This window comes from Ambystoma mexicanum, chromosome 13, assembly GCF_040938575.1.
Source record: "Ambystoma mexicanum isolate Mex_15411 chromosome 13, UKY_AmexF1_1, whole genome shotgun sequence".
Taxonomy (NCBI): Eukaryota; Metazoa; Chordata; class Amphibia; order Caudata; family Ambystomatidae; genus Ambystoma; species Ambystoma mexicanum.
Genome location: NC_090938.1, coordinates 247,014,974 through 247,034,016, shown reverse-complemented (window position 1 = coordinate 247,034,016; position 19,043 = coordinate 247,014,974). Strand labels below are relative to the sequence as shown.

Here is a 19,043-nt window from a genome sequence, read left to right as displayed (position 1 = left end):
ATGGTCTGGCCCCTGAATGGTGGTTTTCTAGCAATCAACCTGAGGCACCGAAGTTTCGCTTATTACTATTCAATCCCAAGTTCCTGAAGAGAATTGTGACAAACCTGAAATATCTCTCCAATCTCACTTTTGTTATTTAACCCACAAACAACTTGGACGGAGGGAAAAACTGAAAAAGGGCTGCGGCAAGTAACGTGGAGACAAAGGTGCTCCCTTGTGATGACTTTCACCAACAATTGAAATCTACAATTGTGACAGTGGTAAATCAGAGAAAGGGGACTAAACAAACCAAGAAAAGAGTGGCATGAAAGAAGAAAAGACAACAACTTAGTGTGGGTACACTAAAAAGCTGGCTTCTTAAGGACACTGATGTTGTGCCTAGTTCGACCCCAGCAACCCACTTGGGATTGCTCATGCCTGTGGTTAATGTAGTGGACTTGATCCACGAGGGCCCCCAAAAGGTAGGGGGTGCATTTAGGTCTGCTTCTTTAGGCCTGGGACATACCGGACCTGTGGACTCAACTAAGCATTTACAATTGGATCTGCTGAGCGGTCACCCTCTTGATACCAGAATATTCACACTCAGGACGAAATTGGCTATGGGACATAAAAGACATATTAATAGAAGCAAATTGTTTAGAACTTGTGGGAAAACCCCTTCTTTAAGCATTCATTAAGTTTGTGATTTTGATTTTATTGAGCCGGTGAAGTCTGGGGTGGGGGCAGGGGGCTGCTCGCGGGTGCATTATTGTTTACGGGTGATGGCAGCCTTTCTAATAAGAGCCCAGTTTGAATCCTTAGAATTCCTTGGGTACGAACTGGACAAGGTTACCCTATCCTTGGACACTAAAGTCTGTTGTAATCCGTGTTAAAATCCATTGGAAAATAAGGTTCCCGTGGTAAAAGGTAAGAATGATTCGCCCCCGGTGGGCTTTGACAATGCCCAAGGCTGGGTATGGCTGAAGAGTATGTTAGCAGGGACTGAGGGTTTGGTAAAGTGAACATTTACATTGGCCTCCTGGAATACTAGAGGCCACTATCACTTCCTTCAGAAGGGTTTGTCCGTTGATTATTATTATTTATTTTCTTTGCTGTATTATTCAGCGTTTATGCTTCAGGAAACCTGGTTACCTGCACTTTTTCTTGCCGACGGATGTACCATACATCTAGTCATGGCCAAGAAAGGAACAGTAGGGCGCCCTTATGGAGGACTTCTAATTGGCATTCAACATGAGTTAAAATCTAGTATGGTATCCCCTATTGACTCAGATGGTAATCAACTTGCAGTCAGTGTTATTAGGGGAGCTAACAGGGGGGGACACCAAAATTAAAATGACTCTTGTTGATTAATGAATCACCAGCCCCAATTCCTGTAGGGTCATAAATATTTATGTTGATGCGCTGATTACCAATTGGGTAAAGGTCCCAATAGAGGATGGTATTATATTGGGAGGAGATTTAAATGCAATATGTGGTGATCATCTGAATCCTGGCAAATCTTGCACTGTAGTGGAGGACAGTAAAATGGTATTAAAAGACGCAAATGCCAGTGGTAAAAGATGGTTGCAATTCCTGACGGATTGGAAATTGGTGATCCTGAATGGGAGAACTAGCTGTGATATTCTGTGGAAGCCCACTTGGTATGCTGGAACTAGGAGGGCTACTCTGGATTGTGTGTTGTGATAATGTACTGACCGAAAGAGTAAGTACTTTATCTGCAGAAGGTCGGTCAGTGATGGCGCCATTCTCATTCTTGCTTGGCATCCAGAGGTGTATGAGCAGGGATCTAGGGTCCGGTCGATCTTGTGCCCACTAAGGCGGGAAACAGGTTGGTTTGGTCAGAGCAAAATGTGCATAGCCTGTAGCATTTTGAGACTTAAAATGCAAGAAGTCCATTCTAATTTAAAATTACGCGCTCCAAACGATATTGAACACTGGTTTACAGTGCTTGCCAGTAGATCAGGTGCGAGGAGGGGTACGACCATCAGTGTCTGCCAAACAGGCGATACACTCCTGAGATTTCCGTAGCCAAGAGAAGCCTGCAAAAACAGTTCAGAGATCTAAAAAGACATCTATTTCGGCATACGTATTGCTGAGAAATTCACATAAGTTGAAGAATCAATATAGAAATTTGCTTGCTAGGAGAAGGCATGGGGGTTTAACGGAAAATTGGCAACGTATGATAGATGCCGTGAAGAGTGGTAATGTTGGTAACATGTGGAGGGTATTGACCTTAGTCAGGGGGTCTTCAGACCCTTCAATTTTAAACCCCATTATGGAGGGGACCTCGGTTTCCGATATTGAAGAAAGAATGTTCCATGTGGATATTATAGAGGAAGTATGCCCTACTACTTTGGAATTACCGATTGAGTTTAATATTGAAAATCTGTACCCCATCATTCCAACAAGTTTGTGTTGCTAGGGAGATACCGGACTCCTGGAAAAAAAATCGATTCTTGTACCTGTTTTTAAATCGGGGGACCGATTATCCCACGAAAACTACAGGCTGTTATCTCTGTTGGATATCGCTGGCAAGGTATTTGCCTCTTGTCTTGGAACACCTACAAACCTTTGTTAGTAGCAATGACATTCTTCACTCGTTCCAGACAGGTTTTTGACCTGGGTCTTGTAAGATGCATAATATTTGTGTATTGGACACTTAAATTACTTAGGCAAAGCTGAGCCACAATCCCTCAGTATATAATACATTTGTGGACATTAGGTCCGCTTTTGATGAAGTGGACTTTAACATCCTATGGAATAAAATGAGAAGGTGGGGCTGTCCAAGTTGGTTGTTGGAAGTCATCATGGTTCTCTACTCTGATACAATGGCCCAGATTCGGTTTGTGTGATGATGGACTTTTGTCCAAACAAATGAGAATATACTGGGGAGTAAGGCAGGGATGTAGGCTTGCTCCCCTGCTGTTCAACATATATATCTACGACCTACTGGAACATTTGACAGATAGTTTTGGATACCCACCAAAAATTGGTCCTTGCCCGGTCTCTGTGATGTTGTACGCATACGATCTGGCAATTATTGACCATTTGCTGACTGGAATGAAGTCCATGTTGAATGGGCTGAGGCAGTATTTGGTGGAGTATCAGCCATCAGTAAATTTAAACAAAATCGAGATAATGCTGTTGTCTTCCAAGAAAGTGAATAGATCTAAGTTTATTGTTAAATGTGGGCCTTATTGACTATACTAAATCAAATAAGGGTCTGGGGCTTGAGATGTCGGCTACGTCTGGATATGGTGACATAATTGAAGCCAAATCCAGAAGGGCAAAACAAATCACTTGTTTGGTGAGAAAATGTACCATTGAAAACGCAGGCTTTTCATTAGGTGGAGTCTTGGCACTCTATAAACAGTGGTTCTGTCCTGCGATTATTTATGGCTTTGAGGCATTGGTGCTAAAGGACCTGACATGGTTAGATGTGATAGAGGCTTATTTTTGGAGGAATGTTTTGGAGTTATCTAGGTCTGCCTCAATCGAATGTTTACACCTTGAATTAGGGCTGCTTTCATTAAAAACGCAGTTGTTGCGTAGAGGTGCCCTTTCTTTAAAGGCAATAATGTCTCCAAGCTGCCTTCTTCTGGCTAAATTGGGTGAGAGTTATGGCCACAATCTGACTATAGTCTTGAAAGGGTCATTTGTGACATGTTTTAGGGAGATGTGTGATGCAATTGATTGGTTTCCTGATTTTAAGCGATGTTCAGTTTTTTTGAACATTAAAAGGGCCCTCAGCCACCGTCTGGCAAAATGGGCCTGGCAGTGTAACTACCACCTGGCAAAGTTAAATGGATTTAAGCATGTGGCCCAGGTGGTCCATAGGTTCATTTAACCTCAATTATATCTGTTGCTTTGTCCGCATCTCGCGGTATGCGGTTTTCATACAAAAATGCGCACCAACCAGTTGCCAGTCCATGTGTGGTGCCAAATTGAAGCTCTCGCAAGATGGCAGATTTTGTAGAATGTGTGAAATCGGTGTAAATAGAGAGACCATGAAGCATGTCCTTACCGAGTGTCCTCGTATGGGACCTTCATATATGACCACCTTGGGATGCCTTGTCCATGATTACAATGCGATTAAATCCTCTGAGTTTTGGGCTTTTCGTTTAAATGCTGAATCAACTAGGACGTAGTTTGCACTTAATAGGGTATGTAGAGGGGTACAACCATATATTTGTGATTAAACGGGAGGAAAGTAGGATACATTTGATGTTTTGTCACTCAAATGTTTTTTCGGATTAATTTGTTTATATTTTGATATGATGTATTTATTCTGTATGATGTGGTCGATGTGGTAGGATATAAAGGAAAGAATGAATAGAAGGAAAGATTGTATTATTGTGTCAATGAGCTAGGAATATTTGTGTACCGTATTTGTAAAGATGTTCTGTTGTCAAGTTTGTATGTGAATTGTATAAGTGTTGTTAGAACTATATACAATAAATAACAAGTGCCACTGATGGCCTCTATGGTTTTAGCCCTTGATTTGATGCAGCCAAGGAGTGTATAATAGTTGAAGATTAGATTATAGAATTTAGATATAGTGGAGGAAGGATAGCTCAAGGGCAAGACATTTTGTCTTGGAAGCAAGAAAACGCAGCGCAGTTAATTATTATTGGTCTCAGAGATTGTGTGAATCTGAGCGAGAGGTTGATAAAAAAAAAAGGCGATGTAGGTTGTATTTACCTCGGTTCATCCAGACTTTCAATCCCAGTGTACTGTAAAGCTTGTAGTTCAGCCCAGTCCTGTTTTATTGCAGTTTGGAACTGGAGAGCCTGCATATTTTCTCTAGATGCACAAACCAGTTATACAATAATGTGAAGTTACAAAATTAAGTTAAATCTAGATTGGAGCAGAGGTTCTCCACAGAGAATGCTGGATTGCAATTCTTTTTAGTTTGCTTAGTACATGGGCATGCTTTCAAACTCATTCCATGGCTTACTTAAACCACCTGCCCAGGATCTGGTTTTATAACCGCCCCAGGGACTGTGTTGCTCGACAGTAAGGCGTGCCTCACAACTGCCATTTTCACCTTGTCACCCCTTCTGGCTTCATCAATTCCACTCTTGCAGCATGTATTGGTCTTTTCATGCCTCCAAAACTGTATTTATTGCACAGGGTGTACCCTATTCTGGTCAGATTATTATTTTTTCTTTTTCATTTTTTAAAAATTGTTTTCCGTTACTATACATAGGGTGCAAAGCCTCACCTTTAACTCTCGTGGCTTTTCTCAACACTTTCACCCTCACCCCCACCTGTCTCCTCCAGCGTTTTATCCCATACGTCTGTCATCACCATAGGCTTGTGTGTTATTACCATATGTCCTATCTATTTGCTTCCTGCAGTCTGCTGTATGCCCTAGCAACCTGACTTCTCTTTCTGCATGGCCATCATTGTCAACCTTCACCCTTGGCCAGACTTAAAACTGCAGGCTCTTGTCTTGCCTCTGTACTGTCGTACAGTCTGCCTTAGCCTCCCCTCTCCACCTTCCGCTGGCTGCTATGAGGATCAGGCCTTATCACCTTGTTCCCACTTTGCTCACCCAGGCCAAACCTATCACACAACAATGATGGATAGTTCTTTGCATTATGCTGCAACAACTCTTTTCTGACTTGAGTTTTTGTTTTTTTAGCCAATCAAGAATGCTCCTCCAGGAAAAAAGTATGTGCGCTGCCCCTGTAACTGCCTTCTCATCTGTAAAGTGACATCACAACGGATAGCGTGTCCCAGGCCTTATTGGTAAGTGACTGGGCAGTAGTGGGGGGGGGGGGGGAGAGGGGTGCAGAGGGAGTGGGGAGTCATAAAAGGAGCGCAAACTTCATAGCACCATGGGCTGTCCTGGGTCAGGCCTCTGCCCTTCTTAGAACATCTTTGGCCTATAAACATAGACTGTACTGGGAACAGTGACCTGGCTTATGGTTGTTCATTTTTTGTGTGTAATCGCCTTTCTGGTTTTCTCTTCAGTAAACGAATCATCAACCTGGGACCTGTGCATGCCGGACCCCTCAGCCCAGATCCACAGCCAGTGGGCGTACGAGTTGTGTGTGGACACTGCAAAAACACTTTCTTGGTATGTCCCTTTTCTACACCTTTTCAGGGTAATGAGGGAGTGCAGGACTTTATCATGTGGGCAGAAACTTGGCAAACACTCGTATAACAAAGGAGTGTCCTAACAGACACATTTCTGTGCACTAAAATGAGCATTACTGTTATGACCATGCATGACATATAATGCCCAATTTTTGTAGTAGTCCAAGAAGCAAAAATAACAACTTTTTCTGAGCTGATGGGCTTGTACTTTACCCACACATCATTTTTAACATTATTTAACTAATACATACATTCTGTACTGACTAGCTTTTAAATTATCTTACAATGGTATTGGTTTCATTTTTCTGCAAACTTTACTTTTTGTGCCCATTCTGTTCAGAGCTGGCACACTGTATCAAAGACAAATACAAGAATACAAACAATATCGAAAACGTGGAAGACGGGCGGAAAAGCACAAAATCATGTAACGCTAACCTCGATTTCCTCTGTTTAACATATTCAGTGATTACACAGACAATCATGTGCAAGAACCCAGATCATTTCTGGGGTTATGATGAGGCATGATCCAAAGAGAGCTCGGAGTATCTACTTGGCAAGAACTTATGCCTTTTGGAGGGACGATCAGCTTTTTGTTGCCTTTTCCCTGTCTAGAGACAGGCAATTACAAAGTAGACAATTACATTGTATTGTTTATGCAAACTGTAATACTATGCAAGAGCGGGTGAGGAAGTGGCGGCAGGATTAAGGGCCTATTCTTTTTTTCATTTCTTTTTTTTTTCTCAACATATTCTTTTTATTGAAGGAACAAGATACAAAGAGAGGGCGGGATTCAAACATAAACGTGCAATAACATAGTCAATGAAGTGCTGTTGGCAACATTATAGTCCTCACAGAAAAAGAGCACAGCAAAATTTCGTGCTGCATTTGAATAGTATTTGGACTTGTAACCTTGGGGGAAATATCCTCCAGACGTCCACTATCCCGACTTCCCAGATAAACCAGGCAAACCTTGTGGCCTCTTTGTAGTCCTCTCTAGTGGGCGGGAGAGTTTTGCCGGCTGCTGGGCCGAGGACCAAGTTGAAATACCCCTCCCATGAGAATCTATCCCTATGCAAAGGAGATGTCTGGTGCGATTGGCTCGCAGGACCCGATCCTGCGCACTGTTTGAGCAGTAGATTGATGCAAATGTGAGTGGTTGCTCAGACGTCCGTTAACTAGTATATATCTACCAATTGGGTCCCGCTTCACTGTGACCTCAATTAAAGGTACCACTTTGCTGAACCGCAGAGCCCCCTTTTTCCCCCCACCGTGGCTAAGTACGATCTAGGAAACTGGCCAAAATGTATACGCCTCTCAGCTGTGGCTAAGAGGTGCGTCTCCTGCAGACAGACCGTCGGCTGGTAGGTCTGTTAGCCCGCGGCGGCTGACTTTCACTTAGCTGGAAAGTTAAGGCCCTGCACATTCCATGTCACCATACCGAGTTCTTTTACACTGCTGCCAGCCATGGTTTGCTAAAGATGTGGTGCGTACAACCCAATCTTTTCAGCTCCTCGCCCCTCTACACTGGAACTCCTCTACCTCTTACTATCCGCTTCATTTCCTCTTACCCCTCCTTCCGCTCCTCCTTAAAATCTTACCTTCTTCATCCTTCCTCCTGACAGCTCCTTATTACTGCCTTCATACTTTTCCACTATTTTTATCTTGTTCTTAGTCCTCAGCAAATTGTTCTGCATACTGTTTTCGATTGTTTGACTCAAGTTTGAAACTCATGCTTCTAATGTATTCTTGTTGTAATGTAAAGTGATGTGGCGTAAAGCGCTATATAAAATTAATAAATACAAATATAAATTATCGACCTGCCACGTGAGGGAGTGCCTTGCTGATGGTAAAGTGATGTAGATAATATCCCCTACAGATTTTCCCCCATCCAAACTCCCAGCCCAACATCGGAACAGAATAGCAAAGCCCACATTCCCTGGGGCAACTAACCCCAACCAGGCAACCAGGCCCCAAAGAGCAATGAACATTACTTCTATCAATGACCGTGAACTGCCGGCCACAATCCCTCACCTTGCAAATTTTTCTCGGAGGATTCCAGGAGCATCCTGTAGACCTGGGTCCAGTTCAATTCCTCAACAATTAACATTTTACAGCGTTCACCCCTTCCCAGTTCCTATCGGGAGTCGCTGCCACAGCCCATAACGACAAAGTCCTATTGCAGTCCCAGCACCCTGCACCAAGCCACCCCAGCCCCCTGCCTCCAACGCAAGAAATTGCATTCGGCACCTGTCAACTGTCTTCCTTGCTTTGACCCATGGAGCCTTTTTTTGTTCTTGCAGGCCGGACCATTGGGTTACCTTCTTCTGCTCACTTGGGCCCAGGACTCCACGGGCCCCTGCAGGGGGGCAGGGGACAGGGGAGAACCTGGCGCGGAGTCAGGAGTGTCCCCTGTCACCTCCGGAATCCGGGTTAAGAAGCTCCTCCGCCTCCTTCATCGAGCGCACCTTCCAAGGCTAACCTGCTGCTGCAAAAATCACAGCTTTGGGTAACCCCCAGCGATGGGTGATTTAGCTCTCTCGCAGCCATTCTGTGAGCTGTATCAAGTCCTTCCTTTTTGCAAGCATGGAGGCTGATAGATCCTGGTACAGTGCGACTGAGGCGACCCTGAACTGGATTATAGGAGAGTCCCTAGACACTCTCATAATTTTCTCCATGACCTTATAATAGTCGACTCTCACCAAGACATCTGGAGGAGCGGGCTGTGCTTGCTGCGGCTCGGTGCGATGCACTCTGTTCACCTCCAGCGAGGCACTGTTGGGGAGGGCCAGGACAAAGCGGAAGAGATTTGCGCACACATTCTTCTAGGTTTGCATCTGGGGACCGTGGGTAGAATGCCTCGCAGGCGGATGTTACTGCAGCAGGAGCGATTCTCGGCATCCTCTTGCTTTGCTTCTAGGGCCTTGCATCTGGCCTCCAACGCATGATCCTGTTGGCACCCTAGCCTATTTTGTATCCTTGCTCGCACAGGGCGGACTCCACTTCAGCTGTGCTGCTGTCCGCCTCCTCGACTTGCTTGTCCAAGATAGTGATCTCCTTTAAGACCTCCCCTGTATTTTTGATACTCCATTGTGGCAGCAAGGAGATTCTGCAGGTCCGTCTTTGTCACTGTTTCGGGAGGCTGGGGGGGGGGGCAGAGGGTTCACCACAGAGTCCACCGCGTGAACCATGGCTTTAACCTGCTCCCCCTTTTTAGGCTTCTCTGTGGCGCTCAACAGTAGAGTTGTGATATCTGATTGCTTCACTGCCTTGGAGTCTTTCGCCATATTCTCCTATGGTGGTGCTGTGCAGCCCCCATGGTAGATAGCAGTGCTTGCCAACTGATCCACAGTCTTTGTGTGGTTTAGCCACCTCTTGAAATCTGCCTTGCTTGCCCGCTGTGGCTGCCGTGTGAAGTGCGTGCTCCGCAGGGCCCTTGGGTCTCAACATCCCCTCCGCCGAATCACCAGGCGTCCAACCTCATCCAGCAATCAATTGGCAGCAGAAGGTCGGGCCCCTTCTGGTCTGCCAGGACCAGGAAGTATTCTTGGAGCCGTTGCACCAGAGATTCCACAAATGAAGCCCCTAACTGGCGGGCTGGCTCACGGAAGGCTGGCCACAGCCACAACCCATTCGGACTGGTGCCAGGCTCAATTTGCGTCCATGCTCCCTTCTCAATCAGGCTGCTCACACGGGCCAGGTGGGGACCCCTGGCCTCCTTTCACAGCAGGGATCTATTGTGGGATACCACCAGGTGGCTTCCCAGAACATGCACCATGGCCAGGTGCAAGCCCCCCGCAGATGTCCCCCACCTCAAGCCTTTCAGCCCACTTTGGCCCAATGACCAGGAGACACTGACACCTCAGCCTGGCGCCGCTAACAGGAGCCTCCGCTCTGCACCTGGCAGCATGTCGGGTGGTTGGGGGGAGACACAGGAGCTGTGCTCTTCATGCACGCCAGAGGCGTGTGCAAGCCCCTCCCTCTGGGCGCTGCAGCAGGCAACATGGGGAGCTCATTCGTCAGCGATGACAGTGGAGGACACTGCGCTGCTGCCTCAGGTCTGCCCAGCCAGGCGTGGGGTTGTTACCAGCGGGCAAGCCCACTGCTCGGTGGGGTCAACTGCTCGGTGGGGTTACTGGCTGCGGAGGTGCGAGGCACCATACTGGATTCACGGCCCCCGAGGTGACAGGGACAATATCTCGAACAAACCATCCTGCCCATCCCCATTCTTCCGAAGCTGCATCTTTCAGCATTCCCTGTCACACCCGGCACTTTTCCAGCAGATTTGTGGTTTTGCGCCATAGTCCAGGGCCAGTGCCAGGATTAGGCCAGGAGCTGTCACTGAGCCATGCTTCGTGCTCCGGCTCCAAGTAACGCCCTTCTAAGGAAGGGCCTATTCTACCAGAGTCGTAGCCGCTTCATCTTCCCTCCAAAGGGGCATGCCAGTGAGAGAGATTTGTCGGTCTGCAACATGGGCCTCACTGCATACCTTTTCGAAACATTGCAATTAAGACCTGGCCCTGGGCAGGCATGCCTCGTTTTGTTGGGCTGCGCTTAAGCATCTCTTGTTGTAGCTTCCATTCCCACCTCCTGTTAGGGGCACTGTTTTTGGGAGTCTGTCAAAATGAACAATCTGGAAGAATGCAATCCATTCAAGAAGAAATTACTTACCAGCAATGTTCTTTCTATGGATTCTTGGCCCACATAATTGTGTATCTGTTCCTCATAATAAAAGCTAATTACAGGCCTTTTCCTTTCAGTGTATGGGCTCTTATCCTCAAATGCTGATTTCGGGGCTGGGGAGGAGTTGGGAGGTGGGGAACTGAGGGAAGGGGGAGTAGCGCATGCCTTAAGTACGATCACCAACATCACGAGTGGAGTGGCGCTATAAGCCCCCTGTCTAAAGGTTCTGAGGGGATGATCAAGGTGACGAATCTATAGGAGAAGAATCCATAGGAAGAGCAAAGTAATTTCTCCTTTGCTCAGGGCTGTCATTTCATCCTTGGTTGACGCTTCTAAGACCCCTGTGGCCTTACTAGAGGAAGTGCCTACTCTGGGTCCTTCTGTGCACTCCATGAATTAGGTTGAATCCATTACTAAAGCCGTCGTGCAATTGGTTATGTCAGGTAAGTTTTGAGATGTTTTAGCTTTAAAAGCGGCAGACCCATCTGGGCTTACCTTCGCTCTTGTTCTACTCTAATTCTGCTCCTTCCCGTACCTGCGGTCTTCAGAGGGGCTCCAGTGATCAGCACCATGATGCGAGTGTAGCTGGTGATGCACATGTGACCTTTGAACCTACTATGCGCCACGGAAGCGCTCAGGCTGCAGATGTCAGGAGACTTAGTTACAGCATAGGCCCAGGTGTGCACTATCATTTCAGCATGGTGCGCTTATGAAAGGGGGTTGGATTAGCAGACCTCCTTTTCAGAAACCGAATTATCCCATCATTTTATGGTAATAAAAGTAAAAAAAAAAAAGCGCAAGAGATACTCTGAAAAAACCCGGATATTTGTGAAGATGCTTTCTCGTTTTATTTTAGCTGCAGCCCCTGGCTGCAGCAGGTGAGTCTTGTCTTGGATTCCCCTCTGCCGGGGCGATTTCTCTGAAATTTGCAGAGGCCTTGTGAAAGGGGATTCGGGGACCGTCTGGCCTGCAAACAACTCCTGATGTAGAGCAACCTGTTCTTTGACATTATGTGTGTAATGGGACATTATGTATTTGGAAAATTTTAGGGTTGTGTTTTTAATGTTCCCAGGTGATGCAGCAATACCTTAGATTTGAATACCTCTGTGTGGTTTATAACGTAGTGGCTAAGTTGGTTTTACCTGTGAAATACAATCCTATGGTTCAATGATTCGTAACAATTGATCTACGGAACATCAAGAGCAGTACGTTGAAACAGACATTCACAGGCCCATGCAGGCTTGTTCAGATGAAGGGGTAGAATTTTCAGGTTCAGATTGTTGTTCAGTTCTGGCTTGTTGAAAGTGCATAAGTTGGGAGTGTGCTCGGCTTTGTTTGTTTTACATTGTGCCTGATCTAATGTTCAACCTTATTTACCGTTATGTATACCTTATTTCTTCCCATTGTCCTGGTTTCCAAACTCTTTATCGGGAGGGAGTGCGTCCCTCCATCACTCATGCTCACACCACACGCACATGCTTTACAAAGGCAAATGAAATATATTTGTGGCCATCTTTCATAGATCAATGATATTTGGATCAAGATTCCTGTAAGGTCACAAGTAGCAGTACTTTATATAGTGCAACAAAACACCTGCGATCAGTTATAATTGGGCGTCTACATGCTTTGACATTGTGCTTTAAATGTCTCTATATCCCACAGATGGCTCCGTGAAGTAGTGACATTCCAAACAGTGGCTAGAGAAATGTTTTTGGGGTATTACTACACACTACTCTTACCCCTACAGGAAAGCAGGCAGAAAAGCCTATTTTGCTACCAATAGGTATCGAAACCTGTGTTGCACCTTTAGGTAATTTGCACCATTCTCCCAGCACAAGTTTGCAGATGCTTCACATGGCCTAGTGCACTGCTTTGAAACCAGTTTAGTATCTCGTTTTGTGAGGATTTGTTAACATTTTATTGGGTTTCTGTTGTGAATTTATTTTTCTTTTTGGGAAAGGAGGGAGCAACTGCAAAAGATCAATCTGAAAAAGATCTGGGTCTGCGCTAATGTTGGGACTGTCAGGGACTCAGTGCTAGCTAGCCTTTGGTTGTAGCCCCTAAGTTTCTATCTGGGGCTACATCGAAAAGACCTGGGCATATAGCCCCCTCTACCACCCTTCACACCCGCCCCCAGCAATGCCTCCAGTGCTCCCAAACTTGGTAATACCCTCAATTTTCTATAAAATCTTAACCCACAGAGTGGGTGCAAATAACATTTGTAGACAGATGCAGATTTTATCAAGGTGAATGTTGCTTCAGTACTGCTATGACCGCTTGAACATTTGTTGAGGACATCCTGTAGAGAATTTCATGCCAGTTGTTAGGAAAGATTTATTTGTACTGCTTTACTCCCATAGACTTCTATGGGGCACCCTTTCTTTTTGCTAGTGTACTGCTTGCTGACCTGAGATTTTGGAGGTACGTAAAGCCCTCCACTTTACTTCCTCCTTTTACTCAATATTATGGGGAAATTGATCAGTCCATAAGAGTATCAGCAACGGGACATTTATTTTTTTTTATTTTTATTTTTTGGGTGATTTTCTTGTATTTTGAAAGCTACATGCACCAACTTAAAGCGAAGCATGGTTAGGGTACTTTGTAGCCTTATTTTTTCTTTTGTAACTCTGTGGTTACAAATACAATGTGTCCAGGATGGGCCAGTGGCAACGGATATTTTTCTACCACGTTTTTGACTTACTCAAGCACTTTTGCATTTGACTGCATAATGCCATAAACATTACCATATACTCTAAAATGGCCGTTCCATAAGATATCCACCTGTCGTTTGCCCATTGTACTTTGAGCTTCTTCTTGACCTCTCTGGTCCGGAATAGCCATATATGGATTTTGTAATGAATTTGAAAGGTTGATTAACTCAGCCTACCAAATAAACAAAAAAAAAATATATATATATATATATATATATATATATATATATATATATATATATATATATATATATATATATATATATATATATATAGCCACTGCCAGTTTGAATGGTACAGACATTGACCATTGGTGGACCTGGTGGCGACTTGAGTCCAAATCTTGGATAAAAGGAGGCCTCCTACAGTGATTTTTCAGATTGTTGGACCCCTATGACGAATTGCAATCCTCTGAAGACAGGTGGACGATCGTGGCCATTGACCACCATCAAGGAGGTAAGTTCTACTACCTATTCCTGCCACGCCACAATCCATAGGGTTACATGGCATAAAGTCCTGGTCCTATCTCTGCCTTGCCTGACTAAAATCTGCAGGTCTAGTCGAGGATCCACTCCCTGGTGGTGGGACTGGGAGAGACACTTAACTGAACTTTTCCTGATGTCTGGAACACTTAACCACAACCACTGGAATTGCACTTCTTTTCAGGGCTGGACGTACTAATGGTTAGGGATCTAATTCTAGGAGTGCTTATAAACTCCAGATTGATTTCCACGCTAAACCCAAAAGCTTTATATTCTGCAATCCCTTGGTCCCAATCAGTAGTTGAAGAAAACAGTTGTGAAATCGAAAAACCGGTTTTGCAAAAAGACCGGACTTATTCCAGGAACATCCTTCTCAGTAAACACAGTAGATGTCAGCAACAGATGTCAGGTGGAATTTCCTTAATGTTCATTTCAGCATGTTTTACTTTTATATCGAAATTGCCTTGCCAAAGTGATGCATCACTAATAAAGCACTACATTAGGGCAGAATGATGAGGTTAAATAACAGATAAACAATTATCAGGGTGTGGCTAGAAACCGTTTCATTGAGGAACACGTTTTAGATTGTATTGTATTGTTTATTTATGCATTGGAACAATCTGTTTACAGTGCGGATGGGTTCTCTGACAATATGGGTTAAAGCTTCTCATTACATTTAGTGCATACGCTCTTAATGCTTAGTCAATTCTCACTTTATTTCGGTTTAAAATACCAATCCATCAGTATAAAACATCATAAAAATGATTAAAATATACAGTAAATTCAACATTATTCGGTGCAAAAATTCCATCTCTATCTAAGTCAATATTGCACTATTTTAAATAAAAATGTTACAGCACAAGAAAACACAGTACGACACACAATCTACCAGCTGGCATAGTCCTGAGATGTTTAGTAAGAAGGAGCCTATTACTAGTACTATGGCTACAACATTCATTACTGACCCCGTCAGTCATGCTCTGTAGGCATATCTGGCAACAGCAAAGACTGTGTGTCGCTCGTATTGTTACAAAGACACATGGCTTCACTTTTTGTTCTAATACCACAGAACAAAAACCTTTGCCTCAGATAACATTTTCTGTATGGCATGTATAAGGGACAGACACAAAGAAAGTGTTCTTCCGAATTGATTTTAGTCAATCTAGGTCTCATCTCATCAAGATATAACTCATAGCCTGGTGCGCATTTGCAATCCCAATATGCTCTCAGTGACATTGAGGCTTGCATTCTATCTAGTACGTCAAATTTACATTTTGCAAAAGCCTCTGCCCTAACTCTATAATTTTGCTGTCAATTAATGATGTATTAGTTCATAAATCCATGCATCCAATGCTGCATAAGGTTCTCTTTACATGGGCCAACCATAGTAATGAAGAGCCTCTTTCCTGACCAGGTACACCAATTACAGCATCCCTGTACTTATTCAGCATAGGCACACTCTACAATCTTAGCGAATTAAAAAGGTGTCCAAGTGTTACTGTCTGGTCAAAATATGGCAAATCCAGTTCTTCATGACGAAGGATATTTGACATGCTTTTGGGTAGACCCGGTATCGTCTTCAGAAAAGTGTATAACTCAGCTCTTGGAGCAATTCACATATCCCCAAATCTCGGGGCCCATATTGTGCCACCTGTCTTGCTCGGATTTTATAGGCCTCAGTGCATGGTCTCACTGGCCCATTTCCATGTTTTAATGCAAGTTTACGTATTGCACCACAGAACTTAGAAAGGGTATTTCTTAGTGCTTCAAATAAGTTTTCCAAGTGGGAGTATTTTGCTCCCTATTTTTTAAAGTTAGCAGTAAAATGATTTTTTAGGGAATTAAAAAGTCCTATTCCCAAAGTATTCTATAAGCGAGAAAAACACGTTTAAACTATAAAACATGTGTTTGTGCACGTTCTTTGTACCTAGTTATTCATGCATTGTTAACTCTTAGGATCAGGCAGTAGTTATAGCAATTTCTTCCTCGGACACTAAGTGTGCTACCTATACAAACATATCGATGGAGCTATGTGGATGAAAGTTGAGGGACCAGGTCGTGCGTGTCTGTTTCCTATTTTTTGTTATGAATATTTTTACTCCCTATTTTTCTTTTTTTTGGGGGGGGGGGGGAGTATTTACCAATTGTAAGGGAGTAAAGGTGGCGATACACCTTACCTGTAGGGCTAGTAGTTCTTGACTTTTCCACCTGGAGGTCCTACTTGCTGCTACAGGCAAATCTTACTTCTTGGTAATCGAAAGATTCCAATTGTTCAAGGCACTCGTCTGTCACTGTGACACGTGTTGTATCTTTTTTTCTTTTTTTGAAAATCATACATTTGGTTTTACCTACATTTCTGTCGAGCCCTTTCTCAGTGCAGAACTCCTCCAGTAATTGTTTTCTGAGACCCGAAGCTGTTCAGGATACCAAAACGGCATTGTCTGCAAATTTGAGGGCTATGCACTTTTCATAGTACAGTGAGGATGCGTCAGTAGATGCTATGATTTAATAAATTACATTATTTATGTACTATAAGAATAGTGCGGGTGCTAGAACACAGCCCTGCCACACCTCTTTTGTGACCTTCAATAGTTGAGGTTTCCTAAACCCGATCTCGCAACTGCCTCATTGTTTTGTATAGCAGCAATATGGCGGAAAGTATTGCATGTGGGATTCCCTGTGAACGGAATGTGTCCTATAACAAAATGTGTGAAATTCCATCAAAAGCAGGGCATAGGTTGATAATGTATATAGATACATATTTCTAAGAGTGACCATTTATCTTTTGTAGCACACTTTTATTTAGGGCCTTGAGGGCGTTTGACCTTCGCTATAGTTCCTTCTACAGGAAGCATCTGTCCTGAACAGAAGTGTCTTGTAATGAATTGCTTAATGCATTTTAATTTCAGCGGCACCTCTTCTTAGTGGTTCTTGCAGGTTGGAAGGAACAAATTCAATGGTCAAGCAGAGGCTGTTTATTGTTGGGCTGAGGGTGGCTAGGAGATCTCTGGCCTACTCCAGTGCTTCCCTGTAAAGGCCAACTGGATCTGCCAAAGAAACGAGCCTACAAATCGGGATTTGTCCTCCTTGGTCTGCCTAAACCGTTCACCAGTCCTGCATTTTGGGTAGCAGACACATCTCTGGCCCTCTACATGAGCGTTAGCCCTGGTGTTTGCCCCCATTCCTGAGGGTTTGTACCAAGAGATTACTTTGAAATATTCTGAGCCTTCGAACCCTGCGCTTCTTCACAGGTGACCCAACCAATGTGCCTGCATGGTAGGAAACGTTGGCAGAGCATTCAGGTAAAGGGTTCACACATAAGTGTCCTCGTCCAGCCATCTCCTGCCTCCTTCTTCTTTACTCTTGCATGTTCATCTGGTCATGACCTCTCAGTTAAAAGAAGTGTCCAGGCTCTCAGACCTGCCTTGTCAACTCAGATTTGGTCTCCGTGGCCCTTAACCGACACATTTTGGGACATTTTCCTCCCTTTCCCCTCTTCGAAGAGTCCCTCGGAGGAACTCTCCTGTGAATTGCACTGAAGTTCCAACGGCTAGAGCCAGTAACACTCTAGCACGCGTCCTAACGCCCTTTTATCCACCGTGGAGGCAAGTGGCTCCATGTTTTAGAGGTAACCTTTATCCCAGCACACCCTGAGCGCTCTCCGATATTCATGATTCTAGTGTCTATAGAGGCTAGCTCAACATCTATGTTAAAGACGCATCATCAGAGAGGCCTGATTACTTTGATTGAGGTCTAGAAGACGGTACAGCGTCCTTTGATTGCCTGCATTTTCATCCCCTGGCATTTTAACGTGCATTTTACAACGAATATGCTCATCTAATTATTTAGGGGGGGTGGGAAGGGGCGGAATAAGGGTTTGGGTGGTAGGCAATAGCCAGAAAGAAGTGTGGAATGGGAGATTGGGCCCCCTCCCCAAAAAAAAAGATTAGCATTTTCGTTAGAATGTAAAATGACAGGGGATGAAATTGCAGGCGATTAAATGACATAAAACCCTAGAAGTAAGCCCCCAGTCATCCTGCAACCCGCTTTAAATGGAAATGGGGGAGGAGGGGATCTGCTTAGGTGGATCCAGGTGGCCACGTTTCGAAAGTTTGTCTAAAGGACCATTCTAGGCTTCTAATCCTATGGATACTCTGATGGCAGACTCCTCTCCTATGGATGGGGTGTCACTCTTGGATCATTCTATATACACAACCAGTGGAATGAGCATCCACAGATGTGTATCAACATCTTGGAACTGAATGTGACCTTCTTTCCCTCCATCAGAACTGCAGAGGGATCTTCTCCAACGCCTGCACTGCTAGTTTCTAGTTTCAGATCTGGAATATCACGCTGTGCCACAACATGCAGTGTTGGTTCTAAATACTTACACTTACTATATGTTCCAGATTAGTAATGCTGTGAAGTAACAATAGCATGGCAGGATATTCTAAATGTCCTCTGGTGAGGGCTTAGGAAGACAAGCTTGCAGTTTATTTGCATGTTTTCCCTTAAGTTAGTCCACACGTGTGGTAGTAAAGGGCAGTTTACAAACAGACTAACACAATTTCTGAAAGGAAGGTCTGCACAGTAAACTTAAATGAGAATGCAAATAAATATGTGATGTTGCCAAAATTTGAAAGAGTTTATTACAAATAGTAAAGTGACTTTTAAGAGGTACACAAGAATAATCTAAACAAGTAGGCAACACATTACAGAGAAGTAAGAGTTTTCAATACTTAGGACATTTTGTCGTTTGTCATAAAGTTTGCGAATATGCTTTACATTTTTCTGGATATTTTTATTTTTTTTAAAACTTTCTTTATTCGTGGTTACAAAAGTACAGCGGCACCATGGCACATTTCAACTCGCATATACAACAAGAAGACATCTTAATTCAATTCTGTTTACACTGTTACGAGGACATGTTATCATCTTCAATCATATCGCACAAGTAGACTCTGAAGGGGCCATGTGCATGGGTCTGCATGATACAGGTTGGGTCATAAACTGTTCTTCTGCCTCATTTATGTGTGTCAATTCGTGCAAGAAATGATTCATACTG

At 44.1% G+C, this 19,043-nt stretch overlaps 1 protein-coding gene across 1 annotated transcript in view; it reads left to right on the top strand.

Annotated features, from left to right (window-relative positions):
* Positions 1-19,043, top strand: part of PIP4P1 (phosphatidylinositol-4,5-bisphosphate 4-phosphatase 1) — a 350,016-nt gene that overhangs the window by 246,574 nt on the left and 84,399 nt on the right. The window contains exons 3-4 of the mRNA XM_069633725.1: positions 5,648-5,754; positions 5,980-6,085. Of these exons, the coding sequence (XP_069489826.1) occupies positions 5,648-5,754; positions 5,980-6,085 (213 nt within the window). The remainder of the gene's footprint in view (positions 1-5,647; positions 5,755-5,979; positions 6,086-19,043) is intronic.